This window comes from Chamaea fasciata, unplaced genomic scaffold (assembly GCF_029207755.1).
Source record: "Chamaea fasciata isolate MVZ Bird 193981 ecotype frontalis unplaced genomic scaffold, bChaFas1.0.hap1 SCAF_7, whole genome shotgun sequence".
Lineage (NCBI taxonomy): Eukaryota > Metazoa > Chordata > Aves > Passeriformes > Sylviidae > Chamaea > Chamaea fasciata.
This window is the reverse complement of record NW_027094092.1, coordinates 47,015,479-47,035,499: the sequence shown is the minus strand read 5'-3', so window position 1 is coordinate 47,035,499 and position 20,021 is coordinate 47,015,479. Positions and strand designations below refer to the sequence as shown.

The following is a 20,021-nucleotide window of genomic DNA, read 5'->3' as shown; positions in this document are numbered from 1 at the left end:
CAAAAACCTAAGACAAGTCAAAGGAAAATGAAAAGTCAGGGGCAAAATATAAAGGAATACAATGCAACAGCAAATTAAGCGTCACATTTCTTTCTACCATCTTAGCTGGGCCATTACCCAAACGTACTTAGAACTGTGACTCTGGAGATTGAATTTCACTCACATAACAAAAAGGATCCTTGTTTAAAAACAGAAAAGTAAGACCCCAAATTCATCTATCAGTGTACAAATCATTTGGAATGCTTGTCTCCACTGAGGATAAACATGGTCTACATGACTAACAGTCTCAATTTTAAACAGTTAATGTCACTTGCAAACTACTCTCACCATAAACAACCAACATAATATGCACTACAGGGAACCAGACTTTTAATGGTAAGTGTTCACTACTGTCTAGAGAGCCAAATATTCAACAGGTTAAAAAAAAATCCAACAACACTGTCACCACTGTTTCTGAACACGTGATCATTATTGAAAATCTGCAGCTAAAATAACTATAGAATAAAATGTGGTATATAATTTGAAAAGTCTGTAATTTTGTCATTAAGTATTTTCAGGGAGGATTTATTTCAAATGCAATGTTCCATTTGAGAAACAATTTAAGTGTATCTTGGGTATAACATAACTGCCTAGTATCAAGCCTTCTGTGGTTACGGCTGTCTTTCAGTTTGTAGTATTCTGCAGCTTCCATCACTCTAGCATAGCATTTCTGTCTAAAGCATGAAACTTCATTGTACGCTCGTGAGACATAAGAGTACTTTTAGTCAAAGTCCACAAATGAGGCCCGAAACATAGAGGATTAGATGAGCACTACCAAATTTTGGGCTAAACCAGGATTAATACAGAACTTGAGTAAATAAAGAAATGATCCAGAAAGTTTGCATTAGCAGTTACCTATCCCTGGAGGAAGCACGAATACAGCACCCCTCTATTTATCTTGCAAGCTCCCTAGGCACTTTCACCTGCATAGAGCTACTGCCTTCATGGGGAAAGAGACAACTATGTTCCACCTGAGCAACACTACACTCCAGTAGCAAGGTGAAACAGCACTGAAATCTGCCAAAGTCTCCAGAGAGACTAGATCAATTAGGAGTATTCAAAGCACTCCTTATACACCTCAGTAAGACTGAATTCAGCACAAGCCACTGTTACCATAGACATTTTAATTAAAAATAAACTTAAATCCTTCTACTTCCAGACTAGTTCTCTCACAGCTCACTGGTCACTAAATCAAGGAAGTATCAGCTCTCCTTAAAAAAACCCAAAAGGTACAGACTTCAGTCTTTTAGGACAACTACAGTCCTAAAGTTGATACATACGGCAGAGCAGTTTTGCATCTTTGCACATTTACTAATAAATCAGTCCAAAATGAGTTGTGAGAAAGTGTTGCCAGCAAGGCAAAAGAGCTCCACAGTTTCCAGCCTGCCCCACAGGAACTGCTAACTTTTGAATATGGGTATTCTACAGTCAGAGACTTTTGCTCTCTGCTACTTCACGGTCCTTCACCTGTTCCTTGTGTTTACTGTGAAAAATTCTGTAGTGCTGGCAACTCATCCACTTGCAAAAGCTCCTTTTGCATTCAAAAGTCCTCACCAACTTCAGTGGATGCGCTGCAGGTATGATTCAGGTTTGGAGGCCTACATCATTTCAGGAAGAAAATACAGCTCTTCTGAAACAGGGCAGAAAGTTTTATTTAACTTAACCCCTTTTGCTGAGGTGCCAAGATATCCAGGTACCTAAGGATGCACTTAGTGAGACTGCCGAAGACATCTATCTTCAACTGATACCCAGAGAACTGAGCACATTTACTCCAAAGACTTCATAGATAATCTGCCTATACCTAAGTATTGAGGTCCTTAAAATCCCACTCTACATCTCATTTCCCTTTCCTGCTCAAGAGAATTTTCCTTACTGATTTTTATGAGAATGGAAACTGTTAGTTTTCAGTAATATACCCAGTTATTTCACTGTCAGAGATACAATTTCTATGGATGGGTGCAACTCACACTACAAGAACATTTTGCTTTATTACACTGCCAGTATCCGTTCCACAGGTTTGGATGCACAGAAATAGGCAAAGAAATTAAACTTTAAGGATGACAGTGTTTTCAGACCACATAGAATACTTTCTAACATCATCTGGCACTTTTCCACAGGCCAAGGACTACAAACAGCCTTAAAATACAGAGATTTACAGTTTCTGTTTTACCATCTGAAGTCATCTAACAAGATTCAAGGTACTTCTGTGCACTAGACAGAACAATCAGATCAGTTTTCATCATTTGAGAGGGAAACACTTGAAGCAATGGTTAGTTTGCTTTCCACTAGACAAATTAGTTTCACTGTGATCTTTCTCAGATGCATAACCCATGAATTTTAAGTCAGTTGTAAAAGTCCACAGAAATGCAATTTAGCGTCTTCCATCTGTACGGATTTAAACACTCTTCTAGAACAGCAACTGTAATAGTTTTGAAATGTCCTTTCCATAAGCTCCCTTCCTTTCTCCTCCTTATCTATACACTAATAGCTTTGATGGCACAAGGATATTTCAGTATTTTAACAATTAAATTGAGCACATCAATTTATTCACTATATAATTAAGGGGGAAAATATAATCAGTAATTATGATTTTGTCTGACTTTATATCAGAGCTGTTTCACTTTTTAAACTTACTAATAACCTTCACAGACTGCCACGTAGTCCTATTGTGAAAGAAAAATGATTTCACAGAAAATTATGAGAAAACTTTAACTTTTTCCTCTTTATAAGGTACATTAGTAACATGAATCGAGAATAATGTCTGAGAATGCCAAAATAAAGGATATTCCTCCCAGTGGAATTAAGATTTTAATACTTTGCCTTTGATCTGAATTACACAGTATTCTTTAAATCCAAGAGCACAAAATTCCAGACTTCCGTAAATAACCTGAAGCTTGCTAGCACAAATCTGCCAACTAACAAATCCCTCTTCATCTCTCCAAAGGCTGCATTTTTAAAGGTCATTAGATGGTCAGCTCACACACTAGATTTACAGACCATGTAAATATAATAGACAAAAAGCATGTAAAATCTCCATTCCCCATTTTGAGTAGCAGTGCTTCTTAAGAACATATCATCCCTCCTGTAAATCATAGAACCTGCATGCAGATAATATTCACAGACAACAATTGCAAGATCCTAACTTCCACTAAATGAGGCAGTCCAGTGCTGAATTTGCTGGGAGGGGGTGTTCGTAGGGGTCCTACCAGAGTACAACACCAAAATACTCCTTTGAAGAAGAAAAAACTCCAACAAACTCAAAACCTTTGATATCTGCCTAAGACCCTGTTTTGTCTGAAACAATAATGATCCTTCCCAATGGATACTCAAGGCATAGGAAAGGTCTCAGCTCACGACAAGATCAACAACTTCAGGTCAATTACATGTTCAGTGTTAAAGTTCTGCATAAATGCTGTACTAAATCTGAATATTGGCTCAAGTGAGCCAAGTGAAATAATGAATTAGATCCACCTTACTTAAAAATCTTTGGTTTGCTCTTCAAACCAAAATGAACACACTGTAGCATGGAGTGTTGTTACAAACTTCCAGTTCCAGACAGCTTTGTCCTGAAGCAGAAATGGCCCCTCCAGGTACTGCTGTGTGTGCCAGTACCTCAATGTCAACTGAACAAAAAAATAAGCGAACACCTAAAGTAAATAAATACAAACATCTAAACGTAGACATATATTCCGATTAAGTTTGTGAGACTGGACTATTCCCATAATACTGAATTTTGACCATGTTTGCGTGGGTCATTTCACTTCAGCTGTGCCTCCAGCCTGTCCTCAACGCTATGTGGGAGGTTTACACTAATCAGCTTTTTCTGAAGTTTAAATTGCAGCATCACATCAACAGCTGTTACACAACATCAAGAAATAGGACCTAGTGCTGATTTATGAAAGCCAACCTGGTGCTATTTTCAAGCCTCTGAATTAGCAGATATTTTTCCCCATAAAATTATTCAACATCATAAAGTTAAATATTTTAGTTAAGAACTAATAATTACAGTGATGCATGATGTCCTAAAAAGCCAGAGCTATTTTAGTTAGCATAAACTTACCAGTAACTAATACCTTACAACAGTATGATTTTTCTTACAGCTTTAATTATGTGTTTGTAACTTCATGTATTGGAGAGTGAATGTTTTCCGAAAAGGGAGAAAACACAAACTACTTTCCCAAGTTTGTCTTAAGAAAATCAAACGATCCAAATTATCTTCTCGTAAAACATAGACCATACAGCTCAACAGCCAGTAAAGCTAAATTCCAAATTTCTATTCTTGGATTTTGTTACTTTGCAGCTGTAAAGGTGTCTGGCACTCAGAGCAGCATCTGAAGGAACACCTATGGCATTTAAGCGTTTTCCGTTCTTTGAAAATCTTTTAGCTAACAGAATTTTTCTCTAAAGGGAAAATAGGGGGGAAAAAAAACCAAAAAGAGAGAGAAAATAAAGTCAAACATATCTAGTCAAAGCACACATGTATTCACGTATCAGTCTTCAGGAAGAATCAAAACATAGTGTAACTCTTGTTAATCTCATAATTGCAAGAGGCTTTTACCCACGGCTGTTAAATAATACGATCCAAATGCCTCTTCAAGATTAAGCATATAATGTCACTGTACAACTAAAAGAGGAAGACACCAAAGGGTATGTTACACCATTTGCATAAAGAAGAAAAAGATTACTATTGTTTCCCTAATATTTAAGTAAGTTTACTTGTAGAATAGAAATGCATTCTTTGGGAACATAATGACTGTAACTTTGAATTGTTACTCCTGTAAATGCCTCATATGATCACATTACTTTAAAACAAACAATCCATTTGCTTTTCCCATATAAGAGATCCATTTTACAGAAAGAAAAGAGGGAAAGGTATTTTTGCAGAGTAAAGAAATAAATAATCAGAGCAATAAACTGAATAATCTGAGGGCAAGAAACAGGTGCCTCATTGACAAGCTATACCATATTTACACTCATTCTAAATCAGAATTTATATTGTGGCACCTAAGTATTTGCAAATCTACCATTGGGAAGTCCAAGATCATACTCACTTTCTATGGAGAACAAGGCTTACTACTATAAAGATGCTTTCCACGTTCAGAGCCAAATCTAATTAGGTCATATTTGTAGAAGGAATAGAGATCAAGGTTCCCCGCTAGTGTTGAATTATAGTTTTGCTCCCTGCTAGTGTTGAATTATATTTTTGCTCCCTGGGGAATAATAAAAAAAGTATTTTTCTGGAGTGAAGGAATACAGGGTAAAGTTCCAAAGAAATCCACTGCTGCAGGCACAGCTAGAATTGAGGACTTTCTGGTCCCCGTATTACACTGAAACACTGGATCTAAATCTCTTGCAGTAAAGACTGGTGTATAGGGTTATTATGCAGCCCTGTACATTTCATGTCAATGCACAGAACTACTGATTCTACAGCTCCTATACTAAAACTGCCATTGAAACAAGAGATTTACAAAATATCTATTACTTACAAAAAGAGATGCAAGATTTTGTTGTTAAAAAGCTCTAAAGAAGGCAAACAAAAAACCAGTCTCCACTTAGTACTTAGTACTTTGTGTCTTCTATACAGAACAGATGACAATCTGGTTTCTCATAACAATGCTCAAGATCTCAGTTTGGGGTTATGCCTGTAGGCACACCAGAATCAGGACATACCACCCTGTTACGTTTGAGCCCAGTGAGATACCACAACTCTTAGCACAGACAGGCACACAGCCAGCATTGTCCAACACAGCCACTTCCTCTCTGCACTTTGGATACAGAAGGTTCTCATCTCTTCAGCAAGTTACCAGATGTGCAGCCTCTTACACCTGAAAACCCTTTGGAGGACGGAATTAACCCACAGAGTTGAGACCCTGGCAGGAAGTATCCTCAGAGGTTCCTCAAGAGCTGTACTGCAGTGCTCCATTCACAGTCCACCCTGGAGACAGCAATGCAGCACAACCAAAATATTTGGAATTGATCACTGAATGGAAGGAAAGAATTTTAGTTGTGAGAAGTTGTAAGAACTTTACAGTTGTCTTAGTTGTAAGAAGCATAGAGTTTAGCTGTCTTTAGCTGTAAGGAGCATAGAGCACATGCATCATTATTCCCATCCCATCTGCAATTTCACCCCAAAATAATAGTAATGCTAGTGTAGTTGCATTTGGGTAGTATTCAAACCAGCAACAGGTAGAATGAGGGAGAAAACATTTAATTTTGAAAGTCTTCAACAAAACCAAAAGGTTCTGCAAATAACTTCATGTACTCCACCAAATCTGAACAACTTCAAAAGCCACTGAGCTTATACAGAAATTTATATAGTACTTTTTATGACCCAGAAAAGCTTGTATGATATGGGCAACTGTCCCTTTTCAATGTAACATCTTTCTTACATGTGCAAATTGGTTTTGAACCTATATCTAAGGAGTAACTGGTGAAACACTGAGTATAAAGAATTTCACAAGTACTTATTTAGCAGAGACTTAATCATTCTTTAGCCAGTCTGCATTTTTTCTTTACAGCAAATTAGAGTCCAGAGTGCAAAATGGGTATTGTGACTGTTTCCAGCTGTAAGTACTCCTTTCAGCCTAAGCAATTTGAGATAGTTTTGCTACCTTCTAGACTACATGAAACATAATATTATTTTGACTTTCCAACCCCATCCCCAAGACAACAGAAAAATAAAACTGAGTTGGGTGACCAGGCTTGGCGCTGTTCAGAAGACAACACTGAACCAAGTTGACTAATTTCCCATTACCAGTCTGCTGTCTTGCAGAGAAAGCAGCCCAGCTCCAACCTTTAATTACCTAAGTAGTACTTACTAAACTTAGTTGCCCTAAATATCCACAGATTAAAGCAGTTCTGGAGATGATCCCAGATAGTCTTTCCAAGTAAGAGCTCCCTCATCACGTGCTATTACTAAACAATCCTGTACAACCAAATAACTATAGTAAACACATATAGTATTGAAAAACATAATTGATTAACTGGTTACCTTCCAATCTGAAGTACATATTTTGCACTCAAAAGTTAATTGGCCTAAATAAACCCTCCCCACACTCTCCATGAAATTAAAAAAAAAAATAAAAATCAAAGGGCTTTGAGTCAGGCACAAGCACAGGTTTGTTCACACATGAGAAAATACTGCTGACCATTTTCTTTCCTTTTTCAGCCTGCAAGCAGCAAGAGGTCCTCATTTTACTCCTGGTAGGGCACAGGTGCTGGCATTTTACACAGCCCCTCTCACACAGCAGGCCCAAAAAGCATTCCCCAGTGGTAGAAACATCACCATAGCAGAGACCTGCAACCTCCCTGGTCACAATTCATCTCCATTCTCTGTGGAGAGCAGCTGGCCCAAATATGGGTCAGGCAGGAATGTACTCATCCCCTTCTAGGGAGCAACTAAACAGAACTATACATTCCAAGGCTTCTCTCCCTCTAAGTGGAAGACATGAACAAATCACAGTGATCTGCAGTGTAGCACTGAGCTACCAGTTTTAACTAGTTGGGAAGTGCTAACACATTACTTACTGTGAAAAGTTGTATCTTTCATTTTAATAAGCCAAATAAAAGAGTCAAATCATGAGTTGATCAGGAAGGAGTGCTCAGGCAGGAGCAACAGCACCAGGCTCAATGAACTTAATATGGCTACAATTTATGATTATGTGGGGGGGAGAATGGAGCTTAGCTACTGACCTCTGCAGACTTTGGGTAAGTCACTTTGCCTTTTTTCAGTCTTCTCTTCCTTTTCCTTGTTCATTTTGATTAGGCACTCTTAGGAACTACCACTGCATCTCATAACAAGGACAGACAACACTACGGCTCTATAGAAACCTCCCACCCTAACTAGCCAAACATCAGTGAAACAGAATGAGTTCATATGCTATCTTTGACTTCTTCCCTGTCCAGCCAATTCTGGCTGGCCAATTTCTCAGAGAACTGTGGTACACATGGCTCATGAAGTGAGACTCAAGAAAGGAGAGAGCGATAATATTCCAGATAGTTTCTTTCACCTTCTGCTCTGGAAACATGTTCATAAAAAAAACAAGAAAAGGTAAATGGACACTGGAAACATCTCACAGCATCAGTGGAGGCAAAGGAAGCAGACAAAGCGTAGCTGCAAAAGGAAGGAGCAAGGCCTGCAAAAGGCTTCAGAAGGTAAGAAAAAGGCTTACAATTTTAGGCAACAGCAGTCAAAGATCCTTTGGAGGGATTTAAAAACATGTAACATAACCAAGTAAAGAATGCAACCTTTACAGAGGCATTAAAAGTAAAGGGAGAAAACTCTTAGAATTCAAAGAACTAAACCAGAAACATCATCCCACCATCCAGCACTAAATCTGTAGAGCAGAGCCTCAGCTGCTGTGCAGTGTCATGGTTGTTTGATGGTAGAGTTAAAGGAGCACAGAAATGTTCCCAGAGGCTCTAAACAACTACCTCTCTCAAAGAGTCAGTTTTGGTTTAGGAGCTCACAAAACTCAAAGCACAAGCTGATTCACAGTAAATGGGAGGAGTGGGTAATAAACCTATTTTCCACATCTCAGTCAATTTAAACATCTAACCGTAAATTTCATTCAGAAGTTTATTTCCAGAAGTTTAAATGTTTCCCACCATCTGTGAATATCTTACATCTTGCTATTAAAAGATTTAAATACCTTTGAATAGCAATAGATTCAATCATATTGTCCTCAGCCCACTAAACAACTGAATGCATCATATGCAGGGGAAAAGTAATTCATCAGGTTTAGGCAATCTCTGAGAATTTTCCAGCAAGCACATATGTGTGTATGTGTGGAAACTGAACAGGCAGAGTCCAAATTATCGTCTTCTTGCTAGCAGGAAGGCACATTTACCACTGTTCCTCACTATGGGTAGATAATTCACCCTCAGCACCATTAATGCAGCACCTGTCATTAACACTAAACCGTTTATCTCATGTTGAAAAAAAAAGAATCAATTGGCTGACAACATACACATGGTAACCTGCATTCCATCTGAAGCGTTTGCTCTGCTGTACTTCAGCTTACCAGTAGAGTTCCAGCAAGAATTAATCTGACTCAGTTTCTAAGGCTATTACAATTTCTACTGGAGTGTCTTCAATGTCTATCAACTTCAAAGAATAAAGAAAACCACGACTCTTTATTGCCTGAAGGTCTTGCCTCCCTGCAGAACAGGACTGATGCCAGCTGAATTGCCAGCAGGTTCATGCAGTATTTTCAGCTTGCTAGGTGGGTAACCACATCTATTCTGTAAAATGTCATTGACATAATACAGAAATAAATACATATAATAAAATTTTGTTAGTTCAGAAAAAAACAATAAGGGTTCTTATCAGAAATATTAGCAGAACGAAGTTTAGAACTAATTTACTGTAATAAAATTCTAGATTTCTTGCCCAGCCAAAACCAACCTCTCTCTACATTTTGATTTTTCACTTTCTTCTATCACTTTCTCTGCTTACTACTTCCCAGGGCCTACCTCTTTGTCATGCAATTCCCAAGATTCTCCCACCTTTCACCATCCAAATTCAGTGTCCCTTCACTCACATGTCTCTTTCATCTACCCTCCAGCTCCAGGATGCCTGACAGAATAATCTTTGTCTTCCTACCACACTGTTCCAACCCCAAAATTTCTCTATCCCTCTTGCAGCTTCTGGTAACCATCTTCTACCTCCAGGTGCTTTTCACAATCTACTTCCCTGCTGCCCAGTTCTGCGCCCGTAGAGTTTTGTCTGAATTCTCCACACTGGTGGTCCAAGTTAGATTGATGAAACACCGAGAGCACAGAGATGAGAAATGAATCCAGCATTTTAGCATCTGTCAAGAAACCCAGAATCTCATAAAGACTGTGCCAGGCCAACCCCTGAGGTATGGATTAATTCTCACAGGCTGATGTACAAGGCCTTTTCAACCCACTTCCTACAACAGCACAGTCAGGTCTGGTAACAACTGCACGTGATACAAGGCAAGACAACAGTGCTTTCAGTCTCAGCTGCAGTACAAGGTGACATAGAAATCAAAATTGCCATGGACAAGGATAGGTACATTTAAACACAGCTTTTTTACCAACAGCATCATTTTCTAAGTGGAACATGGAGCACATATCTACAAAATGATCTATCTCCCCAGTCATACTGAAGAAGAACATATCCAAATACATACACATTATCCCCCAGTAAAGTTGAGTCAGTCATCAATACCATGGAGAGCTGCATGTCCAAGTCTTATTAACTTTGATTTTGAAATCCCTAATTCAGGATTTCAAATATGTCCTGAATGAAATGTAATCCATTTGATTTCCATTTCCATCACAGTATAACTCAGGTTGGATGGAACTTCAGGAGGTCATATTAGTCCAAACATCATTTCTCCAGGAGCCTAAATCAAAAGTGGATTTGATTCTCACATATTTCGTCTTTGACCTCAGACCAATAATTTACACAGCTGCTCTCTGCCTGAGTTGTCTGCAGTAGCAGAAAAAGAAATGCTGCACTACTACTGCATTAATATCTGATGAATGCTTAGCTAACGTGGTTTGAAATACAGGCAAATCAGATATCTAAATACTAGAGCTGGGCTAATACAGGAAACTTGAGATCCTAGTCTAGTACTCCAGAGCATTCAACCTGGATGTTTCAAGTGTGAACCTGTGTCCATAGACATTAAATTTAGTTCTGAAGTGGCTACATTTTAATAATTTGGATTTTTGTTTCAGGCCTGCTTCTTGGTTTCAAAGCAAAGACTTAGCTTGTAAAAGTCTTTATCCACAGTGTGCTTCAACTGGACCCAAGCCAACTGTAAATAAATCTGAGTCATATAAAATAAAGATTATATTAAGTAATATTTTTACTATGTTTAAGAATATACAGTAACATAAGAAAATACCATTTAATATGTTTAATTTGCCTGGGTTTACTACATCTCTACATTGCATTTTAGTCAGACCTTACTTTACAGTGTGTTAAACTGCTTCCAACAACCTAGACCCCTAGACCTGGCAAAATGGATAAATTACCCTGGAGTTCATTTTCTGTACTCAGCTCTCCGGGGAATGCTACTGGCAGGTTGAGTCAAAGCACAGAGAGATGTTTCTCTCATTTCTTTCTAGTATTTTGGATACCAGTTTTAATACGCTGCTAGAAAATGAACAGCTCAGAAAGAAGGATGTTTATTTTTCACATTCTATGTTCAGTCAAAGCACATTTCCTACACTGGTTCACAAAAAACCCCAGAAAAAACCCAAAACAATAAATAAACAAAGAAACCAAGAAAAAAAAACCAACACAAAGAAAAACCCCGCCACTCTTCCCAACTAACTACACCTACGTGCACAACCATTTAATACTCACACAAAGGCCATGCAAAGATGTCAGAAGATCAACCTCAACCTAGGTGTGAATTCTGATTTAGGAGATCTTGGCAGTCACATAAGAAAAACTTGTGATAAAATGTTTGTCAAAGGGGTTTTAAACTGTCACACATCTATCTTCCCCAGAATCAGAAGTCATACAAATGAGATCACAGTCAATAAAGTTTACCACTCAGCATCTACAGGGACAAGAGGGAATCTGGAGTCACTGGGTAAGAGGAAATAACCCAAAGCAAACCCAAAACAAACAAAACCCCACCAGCACACTACAAGTGGCTACAGAAATAAGCTACATGCTTGCTAATTAGTAACTCCTTGAACTACATAAATGAATACACATTCACAGGACACTGTACCTATATGTTATGTGAATACCATATGCATAAAGCAACTAAAACTTTTTCTTAAATCTTTCTTCATTTTAATTTCCTTTTAGACAGACATGAAAATAGAATGTTTATGGCTGGTAACTTTTGTGGTCTTTGAGGGCATAACACATGGGAGTAACAAAATATTTTAAATCTATCTGCATGCACTATCAATAAATGTATCATACTAAAACAGTTTCACATATTCTATGCATCAAGACAGAGAGGAAGCCCAACTAACATGCATGTGAGGAATATCTGCAAATAACAGAACACAATAATTGTCTGCAGTGTCTCAATGAGACCATGGTCCTTCTGTGCTAGGTATTGCATGAATGCATAGCAAGAGCACATGCAGGTCATGCTGAGCTTACTAATTTAGGCTGTTCATGAAACAAGGGTTTACAGTGAAATCATTAATACCACATCCTTAAAGTGGAGGTCTAAGGCATTTATCCCTGCCACAAAATGGAAGTTTGATCTAGGGAAGCTCACGAGCACATTGTTTAAAAGAAATACATATTATCACATCATTTAAAAAAAAATTAAATCAGCAAAAAATTATATATTCCACCAGCATTTATTACTCCAAGTTTATGCTCTTATATATTAAGGTGTCTAAAAGGATTAAGGAAAAAAAGATACATCAATCCAGCACATGAAGAATTATGCATTTAACGAAGCACTGTGTTAAATACAGCTAATAGAAATCAATAGTTCCTATAGTGTCTTTACTAAAATTGTTCAAGAAATAATGCTTTCTGCCCCTTTGGAAAATTCCTTGGAAGAGTCAGTATTGTCTTCTCTAGTCATCATCAGTTTTTGCAGAAAAAAATAACAGGCTCTTGTTCTCTCCATGATACACAAGCAAAACTGGCTAAGACTTCTATAGTTTCTCTACAATGTATCAAATCTTACATAAATCCCCAAGGTTATAACTAAAAGTGTAAAATATACACAGACTTAATGACTTTGATCCTGATTCAAAACTCACTTATACACATGCTACTGGGAAACACTTTATTGTAGAGGACTGATTCTTTCTCACTGCAGGAACATAAAGCATTCCTACAACATGCCTTGTAATGCTAAACTAAAAATGCAGCATGGGTCAGGAAGAAATGCTAACCCTGTCGTTCCTCCAGTCCATAATTCATCTTTACCCACTAATAACAATGGGAGGAACATGCTTGAACCAAATCGCCACCTATTTAAAATCAGTGTAGCTCATGAACTGTCCATGGCTGACAAACCACAGGCAAAAAATCCCACTGCCTGTTTCAAGGCCCCTCCCTGACTAGTGTCAGAAGACAATGGAAATATATTCCCACCTGCCTAATTCACAGAAAAAAAAAATCTATCCATATACAGGGATTACTTGAAAATATTCACAACAGCAAAAATCCTGGATCAGTTGTTTAACAGCCTGACATGCCACAGTGGAGGCACGTGGTAAGAAATCTCATGACACCCAGTCACCCCACCTTGTATGTGCCCTGGAAACGTTACTTGGAGTTCTGGAGGACATGGAGTCATAGGAACATTTTGAAACAAGAAGCAAGCCACTGGAGCAGAGAAGCTACAAATCAGACTTTCTGGGCAGATGGCACAGCAAGCTGATGGCAGATGGAAGCGAGAGCTTGGATATGGCAAAAAAATCGGTTGCAAACTAATGAGGTATGTTAAGATGTTAGAGACAACTACTCTTTTCTGATCTCTGCTTTAAGTGAGGGTCAGGTCAACTCCTCCTCCCACAGAAACCTACCCTGAGCCATAAAGAAAAGGTAGCTCGGTTTCCTTCCAAGAGGAAGTCATGCAGAGAGTTACTCAATACCAAATAAATATAAGATCCATAATTCAAAAATCCCAGGTTCTCATGAAATTTTGGAAGTCCAGAGCCTTCTACATAAAATCTTTCAGCCCTCTAACCTTCAGGAAAATATAAAGACCAATATCTTATCACAGCAGAGAAGCTTTCAACAATGGGGAAGTTTAAACCAGGAACGATCTTTAATAAAAAAATGCTACAGAACACATTAACTGTGGTGAGGATTTGGTCTCAGTCCAGACTAGAACTGAGGTTGTCTTGATGCCCCCAAGGCTCCCCTTCCTTTCTGCAGCTGACCTACAGTTCCTTTGCTGCTATGGGACAGAGACAACCTATGGCTCTTCATGACTGCAGAATATTACTATTAGAAAAAAAATGTGGAGCACGTCTTAAGGCATTCATGATTATCGTTCCTCTGATACAAAAACCCCAACTTTTCTTCTCTAGTTACATACACACACATACATGTATTTTCTTGTCCTCTTTCAGAGTCCCCTGGTTCTTTTTCAAAGCAGCATTGCTGTGATTTTATAATTTTTTCTCTTCTGATAAAATGTCCCAGAAACATTATCAATGTTTCAAGAAATACACAATACAAAATTATCTGCTTCAGCAAATGAGACTAATCTCAAACAGTGTAGACTATGTGAGCTTCTAGAAGACAGAAGTTCTCACAAGCTTCTAACATTACTTCTAGAAGATTATCGACTTTTTATCCCAAGATATATTACAAAGGGTGTGCCTTTCTTGCCAGTGTCATGAAGTGCAGGGATATCATGGTCTTATAAACTTCTATAGCTGCTCTTATAAACTTCTAACAGTGGGGATATTTTTTTTTTAACCTACACATAAGAAAATCGAGTGAAGTGGTAAATATATTCATTTCATTGAAAGCCTTTGGAAAAGGGAGGTAAAGCTGCAGACTTGTGTGGGAAGCTAATGAAAAGGGAGCACAGCAATGACACAAGGGATTAACAGGCTCTCAACAAGAACCTGCTGAAATTCTCATATCCTAAACACAAATATAAAAGCATCCACACGACAAAAGGAAACTGCTATACACACAGCCATGCATGTGTACAGCCCCTCATGCATAGAGCAGACACAGAAATGACATAGGTAGGAATAAGTACATCTCATAAAGGAGCCTACAGGGAACCATGCATTCATTGTCCAACTGAAAATCCACACTCTCACCAATCTTCTATGCAATCTCCATCACGTCTCTTGACCTTTCCTAGGACTTCTCTCTGTAGTCATGTGATTACACAAGCTACATTCCCACAGAGATGAGCTATATTACTTGCTCCTTTTTCAGAGGTGTTCGATCATTGCTACCTTCTCGTTACATGACAAATCTCAACCCCTGGCAACCAGACAAGAATGAAAAAGAATAAATAGAAAAAAAATCAAGTCAACATCCCATACACTAAAAAAGAAAACAACAAAAAACAAAGCCAACAAAGAACACTACCTCAAATCTACCGAAGTTGTTACTGAGCAATAAAAATATTGGGTTCTTACAGACCCATTCCTGCCCCACAAACACCAACGTCAGCTATTTTCAGATGTTCCCTTTATTTGCAGCTTACATCTAGTCACTTCTACAGCATCTCAATTCCTCCTTCAGCTGCAGAAGATACACAATGATAAGCAGTACATAGCTGCAGAATAACAGGAAGTGATTAAAAATGCTACAACTGCAATCCTGAGACAGATTTAATCTGTAAATCTGTCTTCTAACTGAAGAAACACTTTTTAAAAGAAAAGCTACTACCATTACTCTAGAAATTATTAATTTAATGTAAGTCTTGTGATATTTTTCTTAAAACTTCAGCATCCTGAGGAATATTTGGGCCTCCCTTGTGTCCATCTCTTGTGGTTAAAGAAAAAAGTGCACCTCAGAGACCTAAATTTCAGAAAGCACAACAAAATGACTCAGCTGTATTTATCTATTCCAATTGTTCTTAAACTAATCTTATGACTTTAGAAGAATGGAGGAAGTGGAACTATTTGTTTTAAACATGTGAAGAAGTCATTACTGCTTCTGGAATTCCAATTCACATGCAAGCATGTTTTTGCCTTGGTCGTTTTATCATATCATTGTGAAAAAGTTCTCATTCATGCTAAATGAAAGTCTCCATCAGAACTTTGACAGGTATCTTTCTGATCTAGCTTCTATAATTTTGTGGCCTCCATTGCCTTGACACCAAGTGGGCTGCCAACGTTGTGCTCAGACATGATCACATTGATGCATCCACATATATGGAGGAAAATGAAAGAGAGTGGGAAAGAATAGTATTTTCTGACTATTCGTCAAGAATCATTATGTGTTTCCAAAAAGTCCTTTTTGTGTTCTTTCTTTTTTGTGAACAACTTTGACAGACAAATCAAGAGCATCATAAGGTTACAGATGCAGAACACGGCAAACTGACCTACAAAGTTCTTAACAAAAGCATGGGGAAGCTCTTGGACATCCAGAGGATATAGTTAAAACTTTTAGACCCACACACTTAGAGCTATGTTCTTCCACTCCTCTCTCAGGAGTGTATAAGCACACTACTGATCCTCAAACTAAATAGTCTAAACTGGAACCTCAGTATTACAACAAACATGTAAGTGAGAGCAGGAATTCTGCTCCAAATCTCCTGGTGCCTGAGGCTGACAGTATCCTAGAACTCATGCTGACACTGCTGGAGAGAAGGCACACACTCCATTGCTATCACAGAGTTGATCAAAGAGTCACATTAAAAAAAAATAAATCTGAACTTTAAATCAACTTGGCTGGTGCCATTGGCAAAATGTCTCATCTCCCACACACCATAAACCACAGAGAGGCAAGGAGAGAGAGAGAGAAAGGAAATACACACTGGAAAGACAGATGGGAAGATGGAAGCATTGTGGACTAACACTGATTATAAAATGCATCATCCATTCCTGCCCTCAGTCAATTCTTTTTGCCTGGCCAAGACAGACATCCTGAAGTAAAATGGATTCCAGGGTTTCCATATCACTTACCTCATCAACCCCCTCCACACAACATAAATTTCTACTCTGAGTACACAGTTTATCACTAAACTAGTAAACCATGATTAACTGTGTAAAGGTAATAAAAATAAATCACTGAGCCCAGGTGACATCTAAAACACTGCATATTTAGCGACCCATGTTTTTAAGAGGAGCACACCTCTCATGACTTGTGCAATACACACACATCAGTTGGACAGAAATGAATAATCACCATAGGAACAAAACTACAGAAACTGAATGGTCGGCACTAGTTTCACCATGACTCCAGGACATTCCTTTATCTGAACATTACCTTTTGCCTTTGATACATAAAATCATGTCATTATGTAACACAATAAACTTTATTTCTACACAGAACAGTCCAGGTTTGTTGGGGTTTTTAAAGTTTAACACCGATGTTTACACATCACTGCAGCTTGGTCATGACAAAACTACCCAATACATCTCAAAAACTTATAGGACATTGCAAAGTTTAACCATCTTACCTGGCTCTGTACAGTTCTTCTCTTCATGTGTCCCATTAGGTGATGCCATCAACCTTCTATTCCTCCACATTCCTGATACAATGCTTCTGTCTGGACGAGCTGATTCTTGGCCTATATTAAATAAAAAGACATTATGCCCACCAGCACCAATTTTTTCCTGCATCATCCCAGCTGGACCACACATGCCCATAAACAAGGAGCATGGACAGACCATCAGAATGCAAATGGGGCAAAATCCAAGGCGTGACTGGAGCACGTGCCAACAGACATGTGCTGGGTGCTCCAAGCTCCAAAGGGCGCAACTAGGCGCCACATCTGAGCAGTTGGCATGTTCCGGCTATCGGAACTATCAGAACATTTGGCTGTGACCCACATCAGGAAAATATTCTGCAGCAAGCAAATGCTGAAGCCTGTACCTGTGAAAGTCAACACTTGCAGTTCGTATATATGAAACCAGCCCAGCTATGCTGACATGAGCAAAAATCACACTTCCATTTAGTCATCATGTACTTGCACATATTACATTACTGCTTTCATGAAAAAAATTAAAATGCATATGGATCTGTTCTAGTTACATTTTAGTTTATTCTGAACTTTTCACTCTTGGGTATGCTTAATAATATTAAACCATTCATAACTATCAAAGAAAATGGAAATCACAGTGAATTCTCGTAAATCTTAAAAAAAATAAGAACTTTTTTAGAAGTCAATGGAGCTTTTGGCAAAATGCATATTCCAAAAGCATTCTCAACAAAACCTGTTAAACAGAGTACAGGAGCACTTGTGAGATCATGTACCTCATGCAATTACAATAACCAAAGAAAGAATGGAACCTCTTAATTAAATCACTTCCACCTCAATCTTATCCATTTCAAATGAACATATTGTAATAACAACAAAAATTCTTCCTTGGCCATTTTAGAGTTTATACTGTCACCACATAATGCCTGTGTTTTCTTAGTGACTCCTGGAAAAAGAAATCTTGTTTGGAAGTTAGTTTTCCCAGAGTAAAATATTCTGAGCCACAATTGTAAGAAACATAGACAACAGATGGCCAGTGTTTATGGATAATATGTTCTGTAAATTAGCCAGCTGAAAAAAACCCCTACCTGATGCAGCATACTATCAAAAATTAGGTTATGAGGGATTTAGTTGATAACCCAGGAGATTAAAAACTTTCATTACTCATGACATTTTTCATGAAAACCAAAAAAAGTTGTGGAAAACAACAACTGCAACCAAAACAACCTTCAAGCTATGCAAACATATTCATACCATTACTTGTTTCCAAGTTGAAAAAACAAGTTGAAAGTTATAAGATGAGCAATATGCTAATATGGTCTAAGACACCAAATTCTTATATGGATGGCTTGTTGCCATCCTAGATACAGCTCAAACAAGCCAGGCAATAATTTGAGCACAAGAGCATTACAAACTATGACAAGTTCCTGCAGATTTTTCTTCCCTAAAGCACACACTTGAACTTCTGCTTTAGTTTAAGCAGATGACCCATCCTAATTGTGCTGAAATCTGCATTTCTTATATTAAATGTAGATGCTTAGTGATGGGCTTAGTCGATCTTGTTCTTAAATCTTCAAGGACTGTTGGCAGCCATACCTAGAGACCCAAGTGCTCTCGCAGCAACCTTCGACTTTGTATTTGAGGGATGGGAAGCACACTGTAGGATGAGGGCTTGAAGCTTCACACTTACAGCCCAAACTGTGCCAGCAGGCAGAGGAACAAATGGCAATTATATGGTTAATTATAAATGCATCAGTTTACCAATACAGCACATGCACAAATGATGCAAAAGACTCTGTTATAATACTCTCTCCATAAAACGTAAGATTAGCACCGTTCCTAGCCTAAAATGCAGATTTTTCTGTTAAATCTATACTGTAGGGGGGGAGAGGTGTTGGGGGTGCGTGTGAGACTGAGAAAGGAGGCAGCTATAGCTGATAGAGCTTAGCTTACAGCCTAAGGCCAAAACGAAAGGCAGCCCGAAGTTGCAGAGGGGACCACAGGCGGCTGGAGAGAACTCCACTCCGATGCAACGGCAGGGGGGAAACTCCTTCAGGGCCGCTCCCAGGCACAGAGCTGCCCCGCGATGCCCTGCCGGTCCCCGACCCGAGAGGCGCGGTGGGCTCGGGGCCGGGGAGCCCCGCACGAGCAGGCGCCAGCGGCGCAGCTTCCCCCTCTCCCCGGGCTGCGGCCGCGCATCCGCCCGGCGCGGGGCTTTCTCCCGAGGAAGCCGCGCTGCTCCCCCGCATCGCCCGCACGCCGGGCCATTTCCACTGGGAGACCCCCAAAGGGGAACAGCCACCGCCGCTTGAATCCGCCAAACCCCGGCAGCCCCGGGGCGGCTGCAGCCCCCCGGGCCGCCCCAGCCGCCCGGCCGGCCCTGCTGGGGTCCGCCGGTCCCGCCGCCGCTACCACTCACCCGCTCTGGAGAGCAGGCTGGACATGCACCAGGCGAAGAAGAGGATGGCGCAGATGAAGCCCAGCTGCTGCAGCAGCATCTCTCGCCTCTTGCGAACTTTCCTCAGCAGAAGCAGCATGGTCTTCGGAGGGGCGAGTGGCGTCTCCTCCGGCTCCATCGGAGCGAGCGCGGGCGCCGAGGGGGCGGCCAGTGGGTCGGTGGGAAAGCGGGGATCACTCCCGGCGGCTTCCCGCGGACGGCTCCATTTCGATCGGGCTGCAGCGCGAAGAGAAGCCGATGCCCAGGCCCTCAGGTCGGCAGCGGCGCAGCGGAGGGAGAGGCAGGTGGCGGCGGGCGGGGAGGCGGCGGCAGCCCGGAGCGGGGGGGCGAGGCGTCGCGCTCAGGGGCCGGGCTGAGCCCCGCGCCCCATGGCCGGCGGCGGAGGAAGCGGCGCGGCGGCGCCCCGCGCTCCTCGGGCAGCGGCCGCC

The 20,021-nt window shown here is 39.9% G+C and overlaps 1 protein-coding gene across 1 annotated transcript in view; it reads right to left on the bottom strand.

Annotated features, from left to right (window-relative positions):
• SLC24A4 (solute carrier family 24 member 4) overlaps nucleotides 1–19,711 on the bottom strand; it is an 86,405-nt gene extending 66,694 nt beyond the window's left edge. Inside the window, exons 1-2 of the mRNA XM_066188692.1 lie at nucleotides 19,555–19,711; nucleotides 17,115–17,225 (exon numbers count right to left, since the gene is read on the bottom strand). Of these exons, the coding sequence (XP_066044789.1) occupies nucleotides 17,115–17,225; nucleotides 19,555–19,711 (268 nt within the window). The remainder of the gene's footprint in view (nucleotides 1–17,114; nucleotides 17,226–19,554) is intronic.
• Nucleotides 19,712–20,021: the final 310 nt, after the last annotated feature.